The sequence below is a fragment of the Podarcis gaigeae genome, assembly GCF_964106915.1.
Source record: "Podarcis gaigeae genome assembly, chromosome: 2".
In the NCBI taxonomy this organism is placed as follows: domain Eukaryota; kingdom Metazoa; phylum Chordata; class Lepidosauria; order Squamata; family Lacertidae; genus Podarcis; species Podarcis gaigeae.
Genome location: NC_139679.1, coordinates 1,881,490 through 1,907,989, shown reverse-complemented (window position 1 = coordinate 1,907,989; position 26,500 = coordinate 1,881,490). Strand labels below are relative to the sequence as shown.

Here is a 26,500-nt window from a genome sequence, read left to right as displayed (position 1 = left end):
CCAGCAGGAAGCCTCGCTCAAAGGCTTTTGTTGTGACCAAGTGGCTGATCACAGACAAACTGGGGAGTCTGATTTGGAGAGAATTATCTCTACACAGAATCCTTTGCCCTGTTCAGCTGTTCAGCTGCTTAGAGATGTTCTGTTTACCCCAACATTTGGGTCAGGGGCATCGCTGAATTATTATGGAGCAGATGATACTTTCATGCAGAAGGTCCCAGACTCTGCCCCTATCGTCTCTAGCAAGAAGGATCAGGTAGCAGGTGCTGGGGGGAACCTCCCTGTCTGCACAATACCCTGGAGAGCAGCTGCCAGTTAGAGTAGGACAATACAGGGCTAGACAGACTGATGGCATAAAGCAGCTTCTTAAATTTCCAACAGGGCTGTAATCTGAGCTAGGGTTTCCCAGGGCTGGACTCTAGGTAGAGCCTGATCAGTTTTACCCTACCCTTCTTTCTTAAAACAATAAACATTTCAGTTGCCAAAGCTAAAGGTCACTCCACTGAAAGAGCCACTGTGAGCTCTCTCTATTTTTAATTTTTTTTTTGCAAGTCTTCTTTGCCCATAGTTGTTCCGACTGAACAACTGAAAGGAAAGAAGGCAGTTTGAAAGAAGGCTGGCTTGCGCTCATCGGAGGCTCACCTCTGGCCCTACTGGCTGGGATGTGGGACTGCTGGCCCTCTAGATGTTTGTTGGACTAAAGCTCGCATATTCCTGACCATCGGCCAGGCTGGCTGGGGCTGATGGGAGCTGGAGCCCAAGAACGCCTTCAGGGTCACAGACTCTTTCTCCTGGGCTGCTCTAAAGCCTGTGGAAGAAAATAAATGTGTGTACATGGCGAAAAGGAAAGCAAAGGCTTCCTCAAAGCACAGCGAGTCTTTTCCAAACTACATTCTAATTTCCACTGGAGGAGGGATCTTTTTTATATAGCACTAGTGCTGTTCTGATCCTTCTGCAAACGAAAGGGAAAAGACACATTCAGAACCTGGGAATTGGTGGGGGTGGAAATTGGGGGGGCTGCTGTCTCTTCTCCCTTACTCCAAAGTGAGCCCAATTAAAAGACTTTGGGCAGCATCTGTGAAAGGGGTTTGCCAGTCTGATCTTTTTATTATTTCATTGATATCCCATGTGAAGCTCATCCCACACAACCACTGACCCAGTGAAATTCATGTGGGAGTGGGGAGACTTGAACCCCAGTCTCCCAGGTCAAAGTCTAACCCCTCCCACACTGATCTGTGCTAGGATTTTCAACCTTTGCCAGCCCAGCTACTTGAGATCCTTTGAAGATGAGGAGACCCAGATTCAAATCCTCACTCCATCATGACGCTCCTTGGGTGACCTTGGGCCTGCTGCGCTCCCAGTCTAACCTACCTCACAGGGCTGCTGTGATGATGAAATAGGGGAGGAGAGCCACGTATGCCTGGGTGAGGAAGCTTGATGCCCCCCAGATGTTGTTCCTTAGAGGAAAGGCAAGATGTAACTACAATAAATAAATAAATAAATAAATAAATAAATAAATAATTATTTATTTCCTGCCCATCTGGCTGAGTTTCCCCAGCCACTCTGGGCGGCTTCCAATCAAGTGTTAAAAACAATACAGCATTAAATATTAAAAACTTCCCTAAACAGGGAAGTAAGTGGAAGTGCATTGTGTGTGTGGTCATATCACACGCTCAAGTTTGTGTGTCCACTGATCCAGTCCTCTTGAAATTCCTGTGTTTGTGTGTGCACATATTTCTATTTTGGCTCATGCTGCCCTGCGTAGCTGTCTGGGTGTGTCGATGGCTTACAGCCGTCTGTGGTCTGCAGCTCACTTTGCAAGGCCGGGATGATACCCAATTGCCCACAAGGCCCAGAGGATCTGGTTTCTAGTCATGCTCTGAGCTGGATTAGTTAATCACAAACACTGCAAATCCCCGTGCACTTTCCCACGGCCTGATCTTGGGGCTCATCCCAGCTCTGCTTCATAATCTGCAGCATCACTCCCTCTTTCCAGAAGCAAAGGTGGGGGTGGGGATGCACCATAAACCAGCCTGAGCTGCAGATGAAGCCTGACAGGAAGCAGAGATTCCCTGGGCAAGGGCAGGAGCTCAGCAGCAGAGCAGCAGCTTTGTAAGCTGAATGTCTCAGGCTCAATCTCCGGCATCTCCAGGTACGGCTCTGAGAGTCTTCCTGCCTGAAACTATGGAGAACAGCTGCCAGTCAGTGTAGACAATACTGAGCTAGGTGAACCAACTGTCTGATTTGGAATAAGCCAGTTTCCTATGTCCCCATGTTCAATCCAGAGTGGGGTATGTACAGGGATTTTAGACTCTGGACTTCCTGGCCTTATGAAGGGGACATTTTAAATGGTGTTTTCCAGGGCCCTCTTACTCATTCTACTCAGGGGTCCCCCAGATCTCTGCTCCAAAGTCCTGCTCTGATACGGCCACTGGGAGCCTCAGGATGAAACAGTGGGACTTCCCAATGCACACATCTGAGAAAGTCGTCTTTTTGAATGCATGAGGATTGGGCCATTACTTCACCTAGAAATGCTCAGCTCGGCTCTGACCAGGGAACACACATACTCCACCAGTAAGCTGCAGCTCCTCCCTGGCCTCTCTTGTTATAAACCAGATCATCCGTAAGAACCATTTTTGCATGTAACCAAGCCCAGAGGGAGGACTGGCTCCCTCAGGCATACTGCAATCTCCCTCTGGTCCTAAGCCCCACCACTGTGCAGTTTTAGGGTAGCACGACCACTGTGGCTGCCCCGGCTGCAATGCTGCAGTGCTGCAGAGTGGAGTGTGAGTGGAGAAGGGCTCCGAATTTTAGCATCGCACAAGGTGGCACTGAAATCTGAGAGCCCAAAGTCTGCCACCAACTGCCCCTAGGGAAAAGGCAGAGGAGCAATTTGCCGGAGCAGCTGCTGATCCTTCTGCTCATGCCCACGGCTTTCTAGCGCTCGGAGTGGGTGAGCAAGTGGCAGGAGGAGCAGGGACAGGAGTTACAGGATCCAAGCGGTCAGCAGCAGGGGCCCCTTCCAAAGGGATGGGCTATGGCAGCTGCCTGGTGAGACTGACTCTGCAAGCGCCATTTGACCCTCTTGTCCATTAAGAAGAAAACTTACTCCCGCCTTCCAGGACTCCAGAGTTCTGGCTACTGAGTACAAAGGCCCTGGGATGAGTGACAGGCATGTAGCACTTGAGAGCTAAACTGTAATAGTTGTGAAAGTCTTTATGCCAGGAGGAGAGGACCTGTGGCCCTCCAGATGTTGCTGGTCTCCAAGTTCGGAAACAATTACCAGCTGCAATTAGACAGGCGCCTTGCATCAGGATGTTTAGGCATTTACTTGAAGACTTTTTTAAAGAAAGCTTTTCATGACATGTGGCCCATTTATTTATGGGATATTGATTTTACACATATAGAAATAGTTTCCTTGTTTTTAGGCTTCCTACAGATGGCTTTATTGTGTTTAGAGTTTGTTGGGGGGGTTTTCTGACTTGGTTGTCAAACTTAATCTGTTCTGGGAGTCCGTTCGACTCCCAGAATGGTTCGAAAACCAAGGTGCGTCTTCTGATTGGCTGCAGGATTTTCCTGAACTCAATCAGAAGCCATGGAAGCCACATTGGACATTCAGCTTCCAAAAAAGTTCACAAACCAGTCAACCACTAAAGGAGGTCTGCAATGAAATTTTGGAGGGGGAAAAAGCGCCAGAGTCGTGGAAGGAAGCCTATATTACACTTATACTGAAAACTGAGTCTGAAAAGACACAACTTAAGAACTATCGCCCCATATCCCTGCTTAATGTGGATTACAAAATTTTTGCAGATATTTTGGCTAAAAGACTAAAAAAAGTATTAGTGGAGGAGATACATAAAGATCAAGCTGGCTTTCTCCCGGGTAGACACTTGTCTGACAACACGAGGAATATAATTAACATTTTGGAGAAGCTGCAAGTGAATATTAACACTAAAGCAGTTTTAATTTTTGTAGATGCGGAGAAAGCCTTTGATAATATTTCTTGGAGTTTTATGAAGAAGAATCTTCAGGGGATGGGGGTTGGTCAAGGGTTTGAAAATGGTATAGGTGCAATTTACTCAGAACAAAAGGCTAAACTAATAGTCAATAATGTGGTGACAGAGGAATTTAAGATAGAGAAAGGGACACGAGAAGGCTGCCCTATTTCCCCATTGCTCTTTATTTCGGTTCTGGAGGTTTTGCTAAATATGGTCAGAAGGGATCATCTGATCAAAGGTATACAGGTCGGAGCCAAACAGTACAAATTGAAAGCTTTCGCAGATGACCTAGTATTGACATTACAGGAGCCAGAATCTAGTACTAAAAGGGTATTGGATCTGATTGAAGAATTTGGTCAAGTGGCAGGATTTAAGCTGAACAAGTTAAAAACTAAGGTTCTTGAGAAAAATTTAACACCGATCGAGAAAGAGAGGTTTCAGAAGGAGACAGGTTTAACATTGGTTAAGAAAGTTAAATACCTGGGGGTTAATATGACCGCTAAGAACTTAAATTAATTTAAAGATAATTATGAGAAATGTTGGTCACAAGTGAAAAAGGATTTAGAAATGTGGTCAAATTTGAAGCTTTCCTTGTTAGGCCGAATCACTGTTATAAAGATGAATGTATTGCCAAGAATGTTATTTCTGTTTCAATCATTGCAAATTTTGGACAAGATGGACTGTTTCAAGAAGTGGCAGAGAGATATTTCTAGATTTGTCCGGCAGGGCAAGAAGCCCAGAATAAAATTTAAAATACTAACTGATGTAAAGGAAAGAGGTGGATTTGCCCTGCCAGACCTTAAACTTTATTATGAATCAGCAGCATTTTGCTCGCTGAAGGAATGGCTGCTACTTGATAACACAGACATTTTGGATTTAGAAGGTTTTAATAACGTTTTTGGGTGGCATGCATATTTGTGGTATGACAAGGTTAAAGCACAAAAAGCATTTAAAAACCATATTGTCAGGGAAGCATTGTTTAATGTCTGGATAAGATACAAAGATTTACTTGAAAATAAAACCCCAAGGTGGTTAACACCGATGGAAGCGAAGGTTCAGAAAAAGCTCAATATGGAGGCCAAATGGCCAAAATATTGGGAGATTTTGGAACAAAAAGGTGACAAATTGAAATTGCAGAGTTTTGAGAAATTAAAAGATAAAGTCCGAGACTGGCTTCATTATTATCAAATAAGGGAGGCTTATAATACGGATAAAAAAATTGGCTTCCAGGTGGAAAAATCAAAATTGGAAACAGGGCTGTTAGATCCCAAAACTAAGATACTATCAAGAATGTATAACTTGCTGTTGAAATGGAATACTCAGGATGAAACGGTTAAATCTGCTATGATTAAATGGGCACAAGACGTTGGACATAATATAATGTTTGCTGACTGGGAACAGTTGTGGACCACAGGTATGAAATTGATGGCATGTAATGCCTTAAGAGAGAATATTATGAAAATGATGTACAGGTGGTACATGACACTAGTCAAGCTTGCAAAAATATATCATTTGCCCGATAATAAGTGTTGGAAATGTAAAGAAAATGAAGGTACATTCTTTCACATTTGGTGGACGTGCCCAAGGATTAAGGCTTTCTGGGAGATGATTTATAATGAAATGAAAAAGGTATTTAAATATACCTTTCTGAAGAAACCAGAGGCCTTTCTCCTGGGCATGGTTGGCCAATTGGTGTCAAAGAAGGATAGAACTTTCTTTATGTATGCAACAACAGCAGCAAGAATACTCATTGCTAAGTATTGGAAGACACAAGATCTACCCACCCTGGAAGAATGGCAGATGAAAGTAATAGACTATATGGAACTGGCGGAAATGACTGGCAGAATCCGAGACCAGGGAGAAGAGTCGGTGGAAGAAGATTGGAAGAAATTCAAAGACTATTTGCAGAAACATTGTAAAATTAATGAATGTTAAAATGATGTTGGATTGAAATGAAGCGGCCTTAGCAACAAGGTTAATAAGAACATGTAAAAATGGATTGATAACGGATGGAAATATAAAGGTATAATATGTTAAGATATAGAATTAAGATAAAAACAAAGAGGGTAAGGATTTGCTGAATTAACCATGTGAATTGGAATACAAAAAAGGGAGGTGTGAGGAGGTCAAGGAAATAAGTAAATGAAATCTAAGATATGAAAAGATTGATTTGTTTTTAACTGTTTTCAATATATTTTCTTTGTATTTTGCATTTTTTTCTATGTATTTTTGTACTTTTTGTATTTTTCCCTTTCCTTCTTCTTTATTCTGTATCTTTTTTTCTTTTGTAAAACTTTAATAAATATCTTTTTAAAAAACAAACAAAAAAGTTTACAAACCAGAACACTCACTTCTGGGTTTGCAGCATTTGGGAGCCAAAATGTCTGAGTACCAAGGCATTTGACAACCAAGGCACGACTGTATTTCATTTTCATCTTGTTGGCCCCTGCTTTAATGGCTTCAGGCTGTGAAGCACTTCATAAATTTGAAATATAATGATGGCAGCCTCAGCTCACATCAGTCCCTGACCAGCAGGTCTACAGACCATGATGGGAGTCGTAGTTGAGCAGCATCTAGCAGGGTGCAGATACCTCTTCTCTTTTTTATGCCCATTGAGCAACATGCTATGGAAAGTGACATACAACGTCAGGCAGACAGGTCTAAGAGACACATGACCTATCAGATCTGCTGCCACAGCTGTGGAACTTCCTTCCCAGTGTGCCAGGATCTTACTCCTACTCTTTCAAATCAGCAAGTCAACTGATTGATTAATGGATCAATTGAAGGCTTTTTAATTGACAAAAATATCATAGCTGTTGAGGGATGAAAGCAGGCAACGTGCAAACTCACCCTCTGATGGGAACACTTCATCCATCCTTGCTGATCCATCATATCTAAAAAGGAAAGGGAGGGATTTATTTCTGCCAAGCCATGTTCTCTGCCTGCTTGCCTCACCCCACCCACCAACACTCCACCTTCTTTTTATCACAGCGGTTGGAAGACAGTTGAATGTCTCCTTAAGCACAGAGGGTGAGGAAAGCTTTGCTTCTGCAGATAAGGAACCAGGACCCTTTGGGACCTCTTCAAAATCTGCATGTGGGCGTGCAAGATGGGGAGGCTGTGCGCCTGACAGACGATGGACACAAGCAGATATCCAGGAGCTGTGTTTTTGAGGTCAATTAACCAAGTCTCTCTGCCGTTATCTTTGTTTCTGTATTTCTTTCATTTTTTTTAGCAGGGGGGGTAGTCTTATCAGCTGATTCCTCCTCATGTTTACCTTACGAGCTTGGCGGAGAAGAGCTCTTTGTGGTTAAAGTAGAGCTGCACCACAGGCAAGCCTTGGCTGAAGAAGGAACATCTCAAGATGGCTACCTGGGAATGTGTGCTAAGCCCTCAAAGAAACCTCTGTATTGCAGCTAGTGCATGTAAGGAAGCCGAGGGTCAAAAGTCAATTCCCTAAGGTTTTGGAAGGCTCAATACCACAGCATTTGAGAAGCTGTGACCTGAAGCAAGGATCAGGGGAGGGGACGAGACGGATCTGTGGGTCTCCCACATGTTGTACTCCAACTCCTATCAGCTCCAGCCAGCATGGCCCAATGGCTAGGGGTGCTGGGAGTTTTAGTTTAGCCACATCTAGAGGGCCACAGGTCCCCGCACCTGCTGTACTGGAGTAAAATATGTTCCAGAATCCTCTGGCACAGGGCCCTAACAATTTATCAGGCTATTTGTCCATTCAGCCCATCTTGCCTTTTCTGTCTTGCAGAGGCTCTCCACGAAGATCTTAAGCAGAGGTTGTTCACATCACCATCTACCTGAGACCCTTTTGAAAACACACACCTGAGAACAGCAGGGACTGAACCCGGGCTCTTTGGCAAGGACTGGAAAGTTTATGATCACTCATAGTGCTAAGATCCCTTTCCCAAGCAGACTACAGTGGTACCTCGGGTTACATACGCTTCAGGTTACAGACTCCGCTAACCCAGAAATATTACCTCGGGTTAAGTACTTTGCTTCAGGATGAGAACAGAAATTGGGCTCCGGCAGCACAGCTGCAGCAGGAGGCCCCATTAGCTAAAGTGGCGCTTCAGTTTAAGAACAGTTTCAGGTTAAGAACGGACCTCTGGAACGAATTAAGTACTTAACCCGAGGTACCACTGTATACTGTAACTCATCAACGTCAGTGCCCTGGGAAGATGGAGGAGGTTAATCTGTCTCAAGCCAGAAGCGGGACTAACGGATCATCCAGACTTCCTTTTGTGCCACATTTCTAGGTGCAGGTCCAGCCTTTAAAGCGCCATGTCCTGGCACTCACTCTCTCTCTCTCTCTCTCTCTCTCTCTCTCTCTCTCTCTCTCTCTCTCTGTGTGTGTGTGTGTTCTAGCGCTTTCCCCAGGAAAATGCACATTTTACTGCTGAATCTGGTTTTTCGCATATTATCGTTTGCTCCGATTCAGTAGTACATTTTGCTGGGACAAAAAATAAAACTGCTTGGACACAGAGCCTGAAAAGCATGGCAGCAAAGGAAGTCTGGATGAACCCTCAGATGAGGTGTGTTCTGTTCAGCTTGGGGGATGCGGCTGCTGCTGCGTCCTGAGAACCTGCTTCAGAAGTGGTGCAGGGCAGAGACTCCATGCCACTTCTGAGCTGGGCTCTGTGCTTTCTTTGCACTGGAAAAGCAGCAGTGTGGATGAGCCCCCCCAGAAGCAGCTGGGACAGGAGGTGGAAAGGAAGGGAGAGAGGAAAGAAGGGGCTTCTTTCAGCCTAAGGAGATAAGAGGGGCATGGAAGGGAGAGAGTCCTTGCATCTTCCTGTCCTCTCCTCTAGTGTGCAAACTCATCTTCAGGTTGACCACTTCCAAGGAGTCTTCACAGTGGCATAGCTCAAAAATTTTAGACTGGGCAGAATGGTCTTACCCTGGTGGGTGGGTGCTCTTTAGCTGGTAATGTGTATTACTTCACTTCCTCCAATATGTGGGAAGTCAGTTCTGCTGCATTTGGGGCCCCTCCTGCTTGTTCTGTGACCCCAGACCTCTGTTGTTGGTGCCGGTTGAACCATTTTGTTGAAGAGACTGAGATTCAGGCTCCAGACCTTTGCATCCTTTCCTGTCCCTTCAAACATGGTGAAGCTTGGCAGAGGCGGAGCTTTATGCTCTGGCACGGGGATGGGGGCAGAGAGCAGGAGAAGGCGGGGCTGGCGCACATCCTGGGGGTGGGGCAGCCACGATGGCACCCTGCCAGGACCACGCTGTTGGAGGCGGTGCACTCCCCCCGCACTCCTCTTCCTCCGCCAGTGGGGCTTGTCTCTAACTAGCAGGGGCAGAGTAGAGGAGATGCTCTCCTGAACAGTCCTGGGGCAGAACACTGGCAAGCCAAGGCAGTGGCCAAGGCAGTATAAAGGCATGTCCCTAACCCCAACCCTTCCTAGTCCCATCATGGAGGATAAGGAGGGAAAGGTCAGCTGGATCTTGATGGCTCTGCTGTGTGCTTCTGTGTTGCTGGAAACTGCAGGAGGGGAGAGCGACTGTTGCTCTCAGGTCCTCCTTTGTGGCTTCCTGTAGGGATCTGGCTGGCCACTGTCAGAAACATATGCTGGACTAGATGGACCTTTGGCCTAATCCAGCAGGGCTCTTCTTGTCTTCTTATGCACCACTGGCTTCATGAGGCTGCCTCTGCTCCACCATGTGCTCCACTCCCACCAGTAACAGTGAACTTGCAGGCAATGCACAGAAAGGTCTTTGACAGCCTCTCTCCTCTGACCTGGTCAGCTTCAATGCCCTCAGCTCCTTTCCCAGCTCTCCGTCTCCCCAACTGCCTCTCTGTTCATGGGAGCTATCTTCTCCCACATCAGACCATTGGTCCATCTAGCTCAATAGTGACTGTGGAAGAAGATGACAGCAGGGCAATCACATTGAGAAGTGAGGGAAGGAATCCCCTTTCACTTCCTCTATAGCATGTCATCCATGGACACCAATTGTTTCTGTGGCACTCCTTTTTTCTGATCAGCAAATAGGATTCAAAAGCCTTCCGAGATTCTGCCAGGTACTGTCCATGTGCTCTCAAGCATATCAGTGAAACCATAAGGACTAGAAACTTTCCTCATTTTTAAAAAAATCCACCCACACCTTTGCATGAAAGCTGATGTGCCAGGAGGCTGGATTCTGTTGCTGCACCTTTGCTCCACTTGCACAGAATTGTGACACAAACTCAGCCCTGTGGTTTTAATGGTTTGACTTATTCAACCCTCAAATCTTAAGGAGGGGCAGAGGGGGCTAGCAAGTTTAGAAAGCTGCTGTTTTAACAAAGATATGAGAGGAGTTGTTTTGGCAAAAATGGAGGGAGTTGAGAGGTGCGGGATTCCGTTAATAATCCCCCCCCAATAATCTAAGCACTGCACATATTCTTAAACCGGGAATAAATCTGACCTGGAGTGGAAGGATTTTTCAGGTTTGTTGTTCAGAGGTTACAAAGGAAGCACTGAGTCAGACACTTTGCAGACCGTCTACATTAAATCTTCAGTCTCTTCCTTTCCTCTGTCTTGGCTGCGAATTGTTCCACCAACAGTAACTGCCCCCATAAGAAATAAGGGAGGGGAAAAGAGATCTTTACTGAAGCCCAAATAAAATAATAATGGTAAAGTAAAACAAAACTGCTATGAGACTTCAGAAGGAAACGAACCCTGAGAAGGCCTCTCCCCCTTCCACTGCAATGCTTGGGAAAGAGGCAGTGCCACACAGAGCTGCTGTTACGAGATCAGTGGCTTCCACTTCCCATTTTCTAATTAAAGACTCTTCAGAGAACCAGGGGTGTTGCTAGGTGCTAAAAAAGGACCCAGGGGTGCAGGCCTGTGGCACAAATTTGCACCATTTTGCATATGCTAATTTAAGGATGTCTCTGGGCAAAAGTAGAGGGCAGGTGGCTGAGGACTCCCAGCACTGCCTGCTCACTACTTTGCCCCATGGTCTGTGAGGGATGGCAAGAGGCAGCAGAGATGTGCCCAGGGCCCAGCTGTCCTGTAAGCAAATTTAAAGAGAGAGAAAAATTAAAATGGGAGAGAAAGGGGCAGGAGATCTCAAGCCAAGGATCCCGTGGGGTGGGATGGAGAGAGGAGACAGATTGGAGTCAGTTCACATTTAAAGCTCTATCAAACGCACAGCCCTTTCAAATCCACATGTTCCAAAATAACACAAGAACCAAAACACAGATACCCTTGGAAGTCCAAGTGGAGTAAGCCCACTTGAACGCAGTGGGGCTTACTTCTGAGTAGACCAAGGGCTTTTCTGTTGGGACGACAGGGTGCCAGGCCTGCTACCTCTAGCAATTTCTATGATCTATGTTTCACTTCACTTGTGTTTTATTCATAGATCCTCTACAATTCTATATGCTTGTAGAACTTTATAATGGGCACAGCGTACAACATCCTAAATAACTAAGGCATACCTTCCAACATTTCTCTGGTGAAAATAGGGACATCCTCTTCTGCATCAGGAAGCTTCTCCCGTGCTTGATCTCGCCCCACACATAGACGTCATGCTCACATGTACACATAGACATCAGTCACCTTGAGTCAATGACAGGTTGTCCTTGCAGGATTGTTGTAAAGAAAAAAATGTCTGAGGGAAGGAACTGTGTATAACACCTTCCACAGATAAATAGAATAAAATAAAAATTTAGCCTTAAGCTGCCTTGAGTCCCTGTGAGGGGAAAAGGCAGGATATAGTAGCAGTAATGGAAACTGTGAGAAAGATCAGGGACACACGATAGAAGAAATCCTATTGAACTCAGTGGGATTAAGTTCTGAGTAAAAATGCTTAGAATTGCAGTGTAAGGCTGCCCAGTCTTTACCCAGTTACCTAGGAGTAAGCTCCATTGAATACTGTGGGACTTACTTCTGAGTAGACAGTGTAAGGCTCCATTTTCAATAAAGGAATAAATACTCATTAAAAACGGCTTGCTGCTGAAGCATTGCAGTTCATGGATTTAAAGTGTACTGGTGACCTTTTCCTTCAAAATTACAAGAAGGGCTTCGTATGCCAGATTTACCATTTCCTTCATTGGGTGCAGGGATTTTATTTTCAGGATAAACAGGACTCCCACTCACCCACACCACTTTTAATTGTTCTCTGAGATGGGGAGGGGAGGAAAAAGGAAAACCGGGACATTCTGGGATCAAATGATAAACTGGGACATCTTCTGTAATTTTAGGACTGTCCCTGGAAAATCAGGACACTTGGAGGGTATGCTAAGGTTGTGTTGTTGTTTGTAAAAAAGCAAGTTTCTAGACCTCATTGTGGCTGCAAGTATGGATTTCATAGGGAGAAGAGAAGTAGGAAGGTTTAAATGCTCTGCATAGCAGTTGTCTTCTGGAAAAAAACCCAGAACAAATGGTGCAAATTTGCATGACTTATGCAGGTCGCATCCTTCTGGGCATGTCATTTGAGTGGCTTTGGGTCACGTGTTTTAAATGCATGTATAGCTCTGCCTGTGCCCACCCAGATGATGTCAATGCTGGTACCATGGGGAGGATTAGCCTGAGCAGCATTTACTGAAACATGATGGGCCATTGGAGTTCGTTGAGCCTTTTGCCTTGGAGGACAAGAAGATTCACTCCTCAATTAGAGTTTTGATGGTTTCGGAAGTGGCACACTGCCCTCCAGTGGCCAGACAGCTGAACTGAACAAAACAACAACATGTAGCTCTCTTCCTCTGGGCTGGGCCAGACGTTTTGCTTCCTGGGAGGCAAAGGACAAGATGGTGCCCCCTCCCATTCCACATACAGAAGCCGAACAGGCTGGCCCCGGAATGTTAGTTCCACACTGGTGTCAGTTTGGGAGAGTGAGGCAACCAGGGGCGCTTAGTCCTCCCAGGAGGAAAGGGCCAGGGAGGCCTTAGGAGAAAGAGTCCAGGGGATCCTGACCCTGCCCACCAGCACCTGCTGCCTCACCAGGCCTCATGGCAGAGTGTCCCAAGAGACCTTCCATATCAACCCCAATTGTACAACATCACAGCAGGATCATGAGCCCTCTCCCTACAGTGTTGTGCAATGTCTTTCGACTTAACCTGAAGAAAATACATACTAAAATGAATGTGTCGAATCAAACAACAAACTACCAGTGTTCTAAATTTCAAACAGTCAGTTTTCCTGAAGTCCACCAGTGGACAATGCAAGGTACCTGACCTCCCTCAAGCCAATATGTTCCTGCATCCTGGGATGGAGAGGGGAAGGGACAATGTGGCAGCAAGGTTGTCGCAGTGGAAATGCTCCAGCAGGAGCTACATTGGATTGGCTCTGCTGATGTGTTGACCCCATGACAATCTCAGAGTTCGCTGGGAAGAAGGATTGACTGTTAAACCACTCTGGGAATCTGTGAGGGGAACATGGGTTTCTAATAACTCTGAGCACCCTTAACAAACTACAGTTCCCAGGATTCTTTAAGGGAAGCCATGACTGTTTAAAGTGGTGCAGTACTGCTTTAAATGCATAGTGCAGATGGGGCCCCTGTGTGGCCAATGTCTACTCTAGTCTTAAAAGTCACAATGATTGCTAAGTTTTCCAGTTGCTATTATGGGGCTAGCCTCAGCACCAAGTTTAGCTCACTGCACATTGCTTATGTCTTAACAGAAACCAGAAGAAGCTGCAAGAAACAGTGAAACAGAACGAGGACTAAATGAACTGTATATAAAATTATAATAATAAAATATGCTCATCTGCTTAATTTGAATGACTTTATCCATGGCATAGGAATCCAACTGTCATTGGCTGCCAGAGTCTAGATTAGTGCAGCAGAAATATTTTGTGGGGGGAAATGATTGATCTATCTGTTTTGTATTTTGTCCTTAGAGCATCAGCCTTCTGACTCATCTGAATTTTGTACACCTCCTCAAATGTGGGAATTGCTAGCACTTTTTGTGAATCATTAGAGTAGGTGGGTGGATCATGCTCTTTGATTTGCTCCAAGGCACTCTGCCTGCCTTCTCTGAGTTCCCCAAGTGCACTCCTGGAAAGAATGGTGAAAGCACCCAGAGTGGCGGAAGTGCTGAACACTCGCAGCCACTGCTGACAGATTTAAATTGGTTATTAGCAGCAATGTTGCTGTTGATGCTGCCAGTGCTGCTGATGATTCTGCTGGTGATGCTGATGCCACTGCTGCCTGCCAGATATCGCAAGGAGTTGGCAGGTTAGCAAAAAAAAAAAAGTATTGGAGGGGGGAGTTTGGGCTTGCAGGCTGTCAGTTCACCACCTCTGCTCTAATGCACAAACTCTTAGGCAACTGAAAGAGGGAGCTGTCCTTAAAATATAAAAAAGATGAAACTCACAACTCTGCAGCTTCAGGATTATGGAAAGAAAAAAGAAAGCCAATGTGTGTGCATGGCTTTTGCTACTCATATGGAAACAAGCAGGCTGCAGGGAGCAGACCAGAGACAGCCAATAGTCCTTCAGATGTTTAACCACAGCTCCCACAGCTTGCATGGCCAATAACAGAGGTGTAGCATGGGGGGGGGGGGCAAGGAGGCCATGGCCCCAGGTGCACATTTTTGAGAGGGCATAATCAAGCACCTCCATGAAAGCCATGCACCCCGAGCAGTTGAGGTGTGGCAGCAGGCAGGTTGGTCTCATGCTCAGGTGAATGGAGGCGTCAGCAGAGGAGCCTGTTGGAAGGTGGACTCCATTCACTCTCTCCAGGCACTTTCTCCTGGCGCATGCACCCACCGCAGCTGCCCAGCTTCTCCATTCTAGAACTAACTGATGTCTTCTTCTTCTCCTCCAAATTTGTATAACGTTCTTCATCCCAAAACCACATGCCAATTCACAGCATAAAATCTTAATTGTTGTAAGAATAAAAAGGAGAAAGGCTCCCACAAGCCAGTCAAGCTCTTGGCTACAATCCTGAAATTCTCAAGACACAGTGAACCATCACTGAGATTTGAAATATTTGTGTTCTCACAGTTCCCACCCCTTCCAAAATTCTGCTTAATTGCTTGAGCAGCACAACTGGTTACCAACCAATTTAACGTAGCTCACATCCTGCCAGATGTAGTGCCTGCTAGGTGCTTTCCCCAGCAGCCAGAACAAACACCAAGAAGCTGATCCAGTCCCAGAGCCACCATTCATTACTAGTGGGCTGCATTTGCCTTGAATAGTCACCGGCTGCTTGCACTGCTGGAATGATGGGTTTCTACAAAAGTAGGTTGAAGGTAGGTCCACATTACTGTTACTATACAATCTGTTTTATATTTTGAATATTAAACTAAGAAAAGGGCACATGGTTCTCTCCCTCTCCCTCTTACCTTCACAATAACCTTTTGAGGTAGGTTAGGCTGAGAGACAGTGATTGGTCCAAAGCCTTCATGGTTACAAGAAGATTTGAACCCCAACCTCCGTGGTCCTACTCCAATGCACTCAGCACTAAAGATAAGGTAAAGGTAAAGGACCCCTGGACGGTTAAGTCCAGTCAAAGGCTACTATGGGGTTGCGGTGCTCATCTCGCTTTCAGGCTGAGGGAGCCAGCGTTTGTCCACAGACAGTTTTCTGGGTCATGTGGCCAGCAGGACTAAACTGCTACTGGTGCACGGAGGGCTGTGACAAGAGCCAAAGCACACGGAAACACTGTTTACCTTCCCGCTGTATTTATCTACTTGCACTGGCATGCTTTTGAACTGCTAGGTTGGCAGGATCTGGGACAGAGCAACGGGAGCTCACCCCATCGTGGGGATTGAAATGGCCAACCTTCTGATCAGCAAGCCCAAGAGGCTCAGTGGTTTAGACCACAGCGCCACCCGCGCCACACTGACTCTCCATAATAATGAAATTTTCTGTGTGGCTTGGTCAATGCCTTTGCCCAAATTCTGATATGCTGGATAAAGTCACTCCATTGTATGATGATTTACACAATACCCAAATGAACCCTCATAGTTTTCTTAGCCTGCCTAAGATTGCTAAGTATTTTTCCCTTCTGAGAGAGCTCCTGTATTTTAAACTGGTATGTTTAAAAGAGCATAGGAATCAACTTCTAGGGGCCAATGGGTGTTGGCCCCCCAATAAAATATTTGAGGGGGCCAGGGCCCCCCAAAGTTGATGGGCATCATTCAAATGGTGTGTGTGCACCTTGTCATGTGATTGATTATGTGGGGTGTGGTTTACCTGCCTCTCCATATTTTATTCAAGTCGGCACACAGATTCAGAGTCAATGTTATTCCTCATGGTTGCTTCTGTCAGCTACGAAAAGACTCATTTGCTATGTGGATAGTGTCATTATATGGTTTAATCACTAGGTGGCACTGGACTTTCTTGTAGCTCAGCAGAGGTGGGTGCTTCCTGTGTCTGTTCTGTTCTTCTTAGAGAGGGACAACAAAGTACTTGGCTAGCTTCCTGACTCACATCTTTTAAGCTCTTCCATGACAGTGGCCAAATTTCAGCTTGCTGTACCTCTTTTAATGGAACACTGAAAGAATAACTGCATTTTAAGAGTTGCTGCCAGGTTTAAAGGGCCCTTTACACTGGTCTAGTTGCCCTTCCTTGTGCTGTCCTGGCTGCCCTTCTCTCTTCCCAATAGCTTTTCATGTGGCAGTGGCCAGAAAAGGTTCCTTTTTGATTAAAGAACTTTTGGGGTGACTGGGTGGGGGGGAGTCCTGCATCGGCAGATGGGGCCCCAGAGGCTCTCTGAGAAACCTGTTATCTGAGCAGCAGCCCAACTTGCCTCTGCAACTTGCTGTTTGCTGTGGGGAGCCCAGAATTCAAACTTGAAGTCTATGTCTAATGGCACCTTGACTGATTGTTTAATTTCAATACTGCTTAATATACTAAAAATACAGAAAACTGAAGCAACAACAGACAACTTAAGCAAAATATTATAAGAAATACAGTTACATATAAAAAGATTATGTTAATACTAAGATAATAATAATAATAATAATAATAATAATAATAATAATAATAATAATTTATTATTTGTACCCCGCCCATCTGGCTGGGTTTCCCCAGCCACTCTGGGCGGCTTCCAGCGGAGATGAGAAATACACTAAATATTACTAACATATATAAAGCAATGTCAGTTCATTTCCCTTCCAGCACACCCTCCCTCTCAGCCTCTGGATTCTCACTCAGGGTCCAACAAACTCTCAGCCCACCTACCAAAGTTCTCCTTCACTAGGTCCATTATGTGGACAAGTTCTCTGGTGTTTTGTTTTGTTTTAGAAAAATATGGCAATAGAAAACTAGCGCAGAGAACAAAGTACTGGGCTAAAGCCAGAGATGCAAGTATTCTGTTTGCGGGGTAGATGGGAGCAGTAGTTCTTTCATACCATCCAAAGTGGTATCTCCACCTCTAGCCCCAAATGGTACAGTTCTCATTCTGCTGCATGTAGAGGACCAGCTGAAGAGAGCACTGGAAACTGCAATTCAGTGGCAAAGCTGGGAGCATTTTTAACAAATCGCTTCCAACAACCCTCAGGATGCTGCAGTCCCAGGTTGTTTTCCAGCGCTTTCCCCACTCTGGAAAGCTCAACCGGAGCAAACGACAATCCACTGAACGCCTGATGTTTTCTCCAATTATGCACTAAATAACAAGTTTTCATGGGGAAAGCACCACAGAATAATAATGATGATGATGATGATGATGATGATGCTTGGACACAGAGCTTTTAGACATGGACCAGTACCTGAAAGAAGTGAAGCAAAAGGATAGCCCCAATGTCTCCTCTTACTTTCACAGAGGGTTTGATGTGTGCAATGTAGCCAGTTGCACAAAGTTAAGAGTCACATTCATTACCCTGCCTTTTTGCCACCTACATTTTGCCTCTGACTAATGAGGCACCACATAGTTAAGAGTTGTCTCGATTATAGTTGTGGTGGCAGCTAAAGATGTGGCTTCAAAGGGCTCACCCAAGGACTCCTTCAGAAACAGCACTCACCTGGATTGCCTTTTAAATGTGGTGTCCAATGCAAGCCCTCTTGGGACTGGTTCCCCTTGGGTGCCCAAAGTGGAGCTTGCTGTCTTTGTTTGCAGGTGTGGTCTTTTCTGCCTCAGGAGCCCGCTTCTTCCTTGGGTCACTTGATGGCGTGGAGACCCATCAAGTCAAGCATTGCCCACACTGACTGGCAGGGAACTTCCCCAGCCCTTCTTGGAGATGCCAGGAATTGAGCCTGGGACTTTCTGCATGGAAAGCAGATGCTCCACTCACTGCACTTCCCCAGCCGAAATATAGTTCATGTTCCATCTGTTTTAATGTACTAATAGACCATACAATATCATATCGTTTTATCTGTCAGATATGTTCACTGCCTTCTATATCATTTGTGGGTTCTGTTGGCTCCCCCTGGGGCTTTGGTGCTATTTGGGGGACCACCTACTTTGTGCCTGTCCAATACAAAGAGCAACACACGCAGCAATGGCCCTGTGCCTCAAGGAATTGGCAACACATTTTGACAGGGTGAAGGCCGTACCACAGTCTTCCTCAGCCCAGAGATCCCTCTGTATGCTGCTGAACTACAGCTAGTAGTTCTACAACTAGTAGCTAGCTGGGAGTGGGGGGAGTCCATCAGCACCTGCAACACCCCAAGGGTGCAACATAGGGTGCTTTGCTGTCCCTCTGGAAAAGCTGGTTAACATATGTATGAGAGCCCACAGCATTCTTAAAAGTGAAATGAAGGTGCAAAGGGGGTCCTGGTGGTGCAGCAATAAAACTGCTAGCCATTTGCAAAGCAAACCAGGGTCTGGTAACTGGATGCTGAGATTCCTGCATTGCAGGGGTTGGACTAGGTGACCCTTGGAGTCCCCTCCAACTCTACAATTATGTGATTCTAAGAAACACACAGGGATAATGGGTGTGTGTGTCAGAGAAAAGTGTGTTCCTTCCCACAGGTGACTATTTGCGTATTTGGAGGCCAGTAGGAGTTGGTCTCCATCAAGGAGGAGGAGCCCCTGTCAGATTTCAGAAAACGAACAGAGCTAGCAGAGAGAGAAGCAACAAGCAGGCCAGCAGCAAACATGGTGGAGGCAATACTGAGGTGGAAACCAGCCGGCCCCTCTGCCCCGCTATGAGCAGCCTCTGCAGACCAGGATCTCTGAGGCTTAGAAAAGTGCCCAGCAGGAGACACCCATCCATATGCAAAGAGGCTGTTGTCCCAAAGCTTCAATAAAGCCTCCCGCTGAGCAGATTCTTTGGGGGAGAATCGGGAGCAGCGAGCGAATTGGACCTTCCCCATGACTAGATCGATTCTGCTATACTAACTTGCCCAGGTATCGATGAATTGCATACAGGTTGAAGGATGGAGCATTCAAGTCAGTTTCAGGAGTTAATCTCTGCGCCTAAAACGGACGAGGTGCTCAAGTGTTCTAACTAGCGGGACCATCACAGCAGAACGTCGCCTACTGCAAGCTATATAACTAGATTCCCTTTATGTAGATTAGGACTCGTTTCAAAATTGTAGCATTTTAAAAAAGAAATTAAGGCAGTACTAATAAGAAATTTCTGTGGCAAAAGCAAAATCCAGAACTGTGTGACTGCAAAACCATCTACGAAACTGATGTAACGGAGGATGGGCGGAAAGAGGGAAACGTTGCACTTGTTTGATAGGTTGCCGCAGTAGCAGACCAGCTTATGCGTAGATTTCTGGAGAAATTTAAGAAGTCATTGCCTTTTATTGCGGGGGGGGCGGGGAGGACGCCAACGTGCCAGGTAAATAAATATACTGCGGTTTGGAGACAAGTGACTCGCTCTCTTCTGAGAAAAGTGGGTGGCTCTTAAAAGAGCCTTTGGGTTCTGGGTGGCCTTTCTCAGCAGCAGAGTCCGCTTACTTGGAGCTGGTGTACTTGGTGACAGCCTTGGTGCCCTCCGAGACGGCGTGCTTGGCCAGCTCCCCGGGCAGCAAGAGGCGCACGGCCGTCTGGATCTCCCGGGAGGTGATGGTGGAGCGCTTGTTGTAATGAGCCAGGCGAGAAGCCTCTCCGGCGATGCGCTCGAAGATGTCGTTCACAAAAGAGTTCATGATGCTCATCGCCTTGGAGGAGATGCCGGTGTCGGGGTGGACCTGCTTCAGCACCTTGTAGACGTAGATGGAGTAGCTCTCCTTGCGGCTCTTGCGGCGCTTCTTGTCGCCCTTCTTCTGCGTCTTGGTCACCGCCTTCTTGGAGCCCTTCTTGGGGGCCGGAGCAGACTTGGCTGGCTCGGGCATTGTGCAGGAAGCCCCCCACTTTCTGTGCCAGCAAAAAGAAGAAAAAAGCGAAGTGTGAAGCGGACTAACTCATCCCAGCCCTCTATTTATAGTCTCCCTATGCAAATGAGGGGTTCCAATGCCGAACGTTTCCATTGGCTGAGGGCAGCATTTTGTAGCGCCGCCACTGCGCACGCACATGCAAATTAGAGTGCTGCGAGCGCCGGCTTTTCATTGGGCGGCAGCTGCCTCTCCGCTCCCGATTGGCCGCCTTTAGAAATTGTCTTCTTATTGGCTCTGCTGTGCTGGTGACAGATCTGACCAATCCGTAATTGCGCTTCCCTGGGCGAGGAGGGCATAAAAGGCGCCGGGGGTTCTTTTCTTCTTAATTGCAGTTTTATTTTTTGTTGCGCCTCTGAGCGGAGCTGAGTCAGTGTCGCCATGTCTGGCCGCGGCAAGCAAGGGGGGAAGGCGAGGGCCAAGGCGAAGTCGCGATCCTCGCGCGCCGGCCTCCAGTTCCCCGTCGGCCGTGTGCACCGCCTGCTCCGCAAAGGGAACTACGCCGAGCGGGTGGGCGCGGGAGCCCCCGTCTACCTGGCCGCGGTGCTGGAGTATCTCACGGCTGAAATACTGGAGCTGGCGGGCAACGCTGCCCGGGACAACAAGAAAACGAGGATCATTCCCCGTCACCTCCAGCTGGCGGTTCGCAACGATGAAGAATTGAACAAGCTGCTGGGAGGAGTCACTATTGCCCAGGGGGGAGTCTTGCCCAATATCCAGGCTGTTCTGCTTCCCAAGAAGACAGAGAGCCACAAGCCCAAAGGCAAATGAGGAAGAAGCGGGCTCTTCCACCTAACAACCTAAAACATCTGTGCATCACAAAAAGGCTCTTTTAAGAGCCACCCACAAATATCAAAAAAGGCTGGAAAAAACCACTTGTACCTTTCCCTCCCCCCGCAAAAAAGGGAAAGGAGCTTTTGAATTTTGGGGGGATGCGTATAACGCGTGTTTTAACGGAAGGGAGTCTAACTTTTTTCCCTTCGCTGCACATGATCTGCAGTATATGATTTGGAAACGGGAGGTAAAAGAGCACTGACGTCTGGCAGCTACGTAAGTGGCAGAAAGTTTGGTGCATAAGGCTACTTGTAACAACAATACAACTCTTTCTTGAAAACATGGATGGCCCTTAAAAGGACCTTTTGAGTATTTTTTTGGTAACTGCTAATGCTGCTGCGGCATCGCCTAATTTTAGCCGCCGAAACCGTACAGAGTGCGGCCCTGGCGCTTCAAGGCATAGACCACATCCATGGCAGTCACGGTCTTCCTCTTGGCGTGCTCCGTGTAAGTCACGGCATCGCGGATGACATTCTCCAGGAAAACCTTCAACACGCCCCGGGTCTCCTCGTAGATCAGCCCAGAGATGCGCTTGACTCCTCCACGGCGAGCCAAGCGGCGAATCGCAGGCTTCGTGATGCCCTGGATGTTATCGCGCAGCACCTTGCGGTGGCGCTTGGCGCCCCCTTTCCCGAGCCCCTTCCCCCCTTTGCCGCGACCCGACATCTTAAAGCTTCAAAGACCTTGCGAATGAGAGCGACAGGCAGCAGTTTCACTTTATAGTCTGAAAGCCGACCTGAAGGAAAACTTTGAGCGGGGGAACGAGCGGGGAGTGAACACAGGGGCGTATACTGTTACAACAACGCTATAGGGCAATGATAAGTCAGCTTCTCCAATAAAACGCAGCAGTATTTCAAATCAGCCAGTAATAAATTAGCTGCAACAATTTAACTGCCAGCGCGCGCTGGCGCCTTCCCTGCTTTTGAGCAGGCGTAGAAAGGTATTCCTATGACGTGCAATTCACTCGCTTCCCCTTCATTTCTGTGTAGGGTCCCTGAAAACTCTGACCACTACCAGGACAATGGTATAATCTGAGCACATGAAAGCTGTTTTGTAATGTCATCCTATTGGACCATCAAGTATTAAAATACAACTCAGCTTGCGCCGGAGGTTGATGTACTGTACCTACCTGAGAGGGCATGGGCAACTCTAGTCTAGCCTGTCCTTTAACCCAGGATGGGCTTTCTTCAGGCTTGAGGGATACTCTTAAGGTTGCTTCCCTCATTACCTAATTCCTTTCTTCTTCATCCTCACGTCAGTAGGAGGAAATTTTTGTGTTTTCCCTGCAGAAATGTGACACCAAGCATGGCTTGCTGCATTCCCAAACTGAGGTAGTTAGAACTAGGACATTTCCTGTAAAACATGTATTTCCTGCACTAAACATAGCCCTGCCCCCAACGCCAAGGTCAAGCGGGCTCTTCCACCCAAGTTCTAGTGTAAAGTTCAACTTCTGCTGATGGAACTTAATCGTCGACATGGACGGAGTTCCGCCTCCTCATTCAGAGTAATGTTGGCGATCTAAATAAATAATAATAAAAATGTCCAGTAGCACCTATTTTATTTATTTCGACTGCGTCAGACCAACACGGCTACCTACCTGAATCTAGAATCATGGTTGACGATCTTGTTTGAATCATGTGACCCCCTATTTCCCAGGACACATACACTCTCAACCAGGTTCTACATGCTGGATCTGCTTGGACACACTGCAGACCTTTGCCCCCCAAGCTAAGCTCCAGCAGCGTGCAGCGGAGCTTCATCAGGCACGTCTATTCCGCACATCTCTGGGACCTGCGTGTTAAGGACGAGAAATAAACAATGATTATGATAATAATTCAAAGGATACATCTATAATTGACCAGCTGTCCACGAGACCAAAGCTGACACATTAACTCTAGGGCGAAATTTAGCGCGCACACGACAGAAACAAGGTCTTCCTTATGGCATAATTTAAATTACTTCATTCATCAAAGCACACCTCAAGTTTCGATTGGCTGAGAGGGCTCTTAAGCTCATCCCCACTTGGGCGTGCACATGCAAATGATAAGCCTGTGATTTCCGACTTCCAATTGGATGGACGCGTCGTCTCCCCCTCAGGTTGGTGCAGACTTAGAAATCTTTTTCCCAATTGGTTTATTTTTTTTTACTCCATCTCCAGCCAATCAGAAGCGTCATTTTCGAGCCTCTCGGAAAGTATAAAAGCCCCTCGCCGGCTTTGCCTCCCGTAGTTGGCTCGCTTTCTTGGGAGAGGAAGTTTTGTGGATTCAGCGACGACAGCATGTCTGGCCGCGGCAAGCAGGGAGGCAAGGCGAGGGCCAAGGCCAAGTCGCGCTCTTCGCGGGCCGGCCTGCAGTTCCCCGTGGGCCGCGTGCACCGCCTGCTGCGCAAGGGCAACTACGCCGAGCGGGTGGGCGCCGGCGCGCCCGTCTACTTGGCGGCCGTGCTCGAGTACCTGACGGCCGAGATCCTCGAGCTGGCCGGCAACGCCGCTCGCGACAACAAGAAGACCCGCATCATCCCCCGCCACCTGCAGCTGGCCATCCGCAACGACGAGGAGCTCAACAAGCTGCTCGGCAAAGTCACCATCGCCCAGGGCGGCGTCCTGCCCAACATCCAAGCCGTCCTCCTGCCCAAGAAGACCGAGAGCCACAAGGCCAAAGGGAAGTGAAGCTGCTCTTCTGGGCCTCGCAGTTCTCGTGGAAACTGAACCAAAGGCTCTTTTCAGAGCCACCCACACCTTCCAGAAAAGAGCTGCCAATCGCCTGGTTGCTGTTGCCTCAACCCTTTCTTGCTTTCCCCTTTGCTACAGTTTGTAGAAATGGAGGCCGTATGACACGTGTGCTTTCAAATCATTTATCATTAGTTTTATTTGTTGATGATATTCATGGTTATCAAAGTTGGCAATTATGTCTTTGATCTGTTACCGGAAAAATCCGAGGGCTCCCTTGGACAAAAAGTAAAGACACCAACCAGAGTAAATTGGAGCAAATCAGCAGCCTGTAGGCTTGGCCTTTATTGGACTGTTGCAAAAGGGTGTTCCCCTCACTTGCAGGAGAGAGAAAATACACAGAAAAATGGTGTGCAAGGCCTTATAAAAACTTTTGAAATTCCCATCCTGTAGGTCAAGCCCACCCCCAGAAACATCATGCATACATTACAGAAAGGAGGGGTTGAGGGAGGAGTTGTGGTGGTAACCTGGCTGGTTCCCTTCTCCCCCTCCCCATGAGTCATTTTCAGAAGACAAAAGGTGGTCGCAGTTTCCTGCCCCCTGAGGGGGAATCCGATCACTGTTCTTTTGTTATAGTCAGTGTTGAATCCACTCAGGTATGCAGTCAGTTGTGTCCTTGATAGTCTTCTGTCTGAGCCCATCAAGCCGGCTATCAGAGTTGCCATGCCAACTGGGAAATGCTCTCACGTTTAAGGGATTATGGCTGACCAGAACCAAGCCCCCCCCCTTTGATAGTCCTTGTCATATGGAGTAAAATAAAAATGGAACAGTGCAAATCCGATGTATGGTTGATTTTTCTATGAATTTATAACAGAAGTGTGGCGTATGTAGTGTGTGAGTGTGTGTGAAGTTTGTACAAACTGAATGATTGGGGTGGGGGGTTCCTGCTACAGATCCAAGTTTAAATTACAGCTGTATTGTCATGGTTCCTATTTGGATAAGCTCCTGAGCCTGACAAACCAAACCAAAACATAATGTGTGGTGCTGGGAATGTGATATGTTCAACAAAGTGGTTCAACAGCTAGTTGAAAACATTATATGGAGGCAGGAATCAGACCATGATCCAGGACATGAAGGGGGGGGCACTCCAGAGAAGCGGACACGGAGCAATGGATCCAAACTACAAGAAAGAAGATTCCACCCAAACATTAGGAAGAACTTCCTGACAATAAGAGCTGTTTGACAGTGGAATTTGCTGCCAAGGAGTGTGGTGGAGTCTCCTTCTTTGGAGGTCTTTAAGCAGAGGCTTGACAACCATATGTCAGGAGTGCTCTGATGGTGTTTCCTGCTTGGCAGGGGGTTGGACTCGATGGCCCTTGTGGTCTCTTCCAACTCTATGATTCTATGATAGCTTGTCAGTTTGGACATTACTTGTTGCAGGCAACTTCAGCACGTGAAGCACCCAAACACTTGGCTGCCAACCTGTCTCAAAGTGTAAAAACAGAAAATGAATAAGCACTATAAGTCTAGATTAAGGTAGGTAGCCGTGATGGTCTGATGCAGCCAAAATAAGTAAAAAAAATTGTCCAGTAGCAACTTAGAGACCAACTTAAGTTTGTTCCGGGTATAAGTTTTTGTGTGTATGCATTTCAGGTATCTGAAGAAGTGTGCATGCACACGAAAGCTTATACCCAGAACAAACTTACTGTAGTTGGTCTCTAAAGCACGATAAAGATTTTCTAAAAGTTGCTTGTTATTAAAAACTAGGTAAGGAGTTTGCTGTCGGTGAGCAATTCTTCCCCCGAGCGCAGGCCTTACTTTCCTGCCATTGGGGGGCCTTTTGCCAATTTTCTAGCTGGAGAATAACTTGGGGAAAGCGAAATGGAAGATGAAAAAACATGCTTGGTGTTGGCAGGGATCCTGTGTATGTCCCCCCCCCCCCCCCGTCATGTCCTGGAACATGGTCTGATTCCTGCCTCCATATAATGTTTTCAACTAGCTGTTGAACCACTTTGTTGAACATATGCATATTTTGGCAGATCCCCCTTCCTTTGGAGGATCTAGTCTGACAGCACCCTTCTGAGTGCTCTTGTCTTAACATACAAATTATATTGCTGCGAGATCATCACATGGATGATGTATTTACACCAATTATATCCTATGCTTAGGCTTTGAGTCATAAATTTTAATAAGCTGGAAAGGCAAAGAACTTAGAGGTGCACCCCACCCCGTAACCAAATAGATGGCAGAGGGCCTTGGGGAAATGAGTATAGCACGAAAGAGCAGAATACTACTGTATTTTACCTTGTGTCAGGGAAGGTGCTGTTTATGGTGTAGGCCCTAGAGAGACCTTTTGAATTAATGTGACGTGATGCACATATCTAAGTTGAGTCCAAAATTCAGCTGTGGATATGGGCAGTAGATTTGGGAAGAAGTGCAAAAACGGTATTCTACCAGGTGACCTGTTGGAGCCTTTAGGACGTATCAAACTTATTTTACTACTTTGTTGTGGGGACTGGCCAGATGGGAATTGGGGAAAAAGAAGCACAAACAATAATTTATCAAGCAAAAGAATCCATTTTAAAAATCAGAGCTGCTCTTCAAAACACAGGAAGGAAAATTGAGAAAAAGCACACAGCATAAAGTCAGCAATTGTGCAAATAATACTGGTACTTGTTGTTGTTTTACATTTAGTGGTATGGGTAGCAGATGCAAGAGGAAGCCAAAGCTCTTGCCCTGTCCAAACAGGTGTGGCAGAAGAGGTGCAGGGATGGAAGAAGTTGCATGATCAGAAA

At 46.7% G+C, this 26,500-nt stretch overlaps 2 protein-coding genes, 1 long non-coding RNA gene and 2 pseudogenes across 6 annotated transcripts; 3 read left to right on the top strand and 2 right to left on the bottom strand.

The window, feature by feature from the left end:
• The first annotated feature begins 1,903 nt into the window (after positions 1 to 1,903).
• On the top strand, positions 1,904 to 13,706 carry LOC310840106. Of its 2 annotated transcripts, XR_014561805.1 has the most exons (3): positions 1,904 to 2,149; positions 6,987 to 7,169; positions 7,759 to 9,128. It is a non-coding gene; the product is annotated as an uncharacterized lncRNA (long non-coding RNA). The 2 variants fall into 2 exon arrangements; XR_014561804.1 differs by lacking the exons at positions 1,904 to 2,149; positions 7,759 to 9,128 and adding an exon at positions 13,613 to 13,706 and having other exon boundaries at positions 6,355 to 7,169.
• A 5,905-nt stretch (positions 13,707 to 19,611) lies between these two features.
• LOC310838632 (histone H2B 5 pseudogene) lies at positions 19,612 to 20,205 on the bottom strand (annotated as a pseudogene). The gene has a single exon. The product of its transcript is annotated as a histone H2B 5 pseudogene (transcript).
• A 212-nt stretch (positions 20,206 to 20,417) lies between these two features.
• LOC310838326 (histone H2A type 2-B) lies at positions 20,418 to 21,028 on the top strand. Its single transcript, XM_083725506.1, has one exon. The coding sequence runs from the start codon at positions 20,585 to 20,587 to the stop codon at positions 20,972 to 20,974; it is 390 nt and encodes a 129-aa protein (XP_083581632.1). The 5' UTR covers positions 20,418 to 20,584; the 3' UTR covers positions 20,975 to 21,028.
• Positions 21,029 to 21,257: 229 nt separating this feature from the next.
• LOC310836373 (histone H4) lies at positions 21,258 to 21,776 on the bottom strand. Its single transcript, XM_083721489.1, has one exon. It carries the CDS (start codon positions 21,701 to 21,703, stop codon positions 21,392 to 21,394), a length of 312 nt encoding a protein of 103 aa, XP_083577615.1. The 5' UTR covers positions 21,704 to 21,776; the 3' UTR covers positions 21,258 to 21,391.
• Positions 21,777 to 23,312: 1,536 nt separating this feature from the next.
• LOC310838568 (histone H2A type 2-C pseudogene) lies at positions 23,313 to 23,950 on the top strand (annotated as a pseudogene). Its single transcript has one exon. The product of its transcript is annotated as a histone H2A type 2-C pseudogene (transcript).
• Positions 23,951 to 26,500: the final 2,550 nt, after the last annotated feature.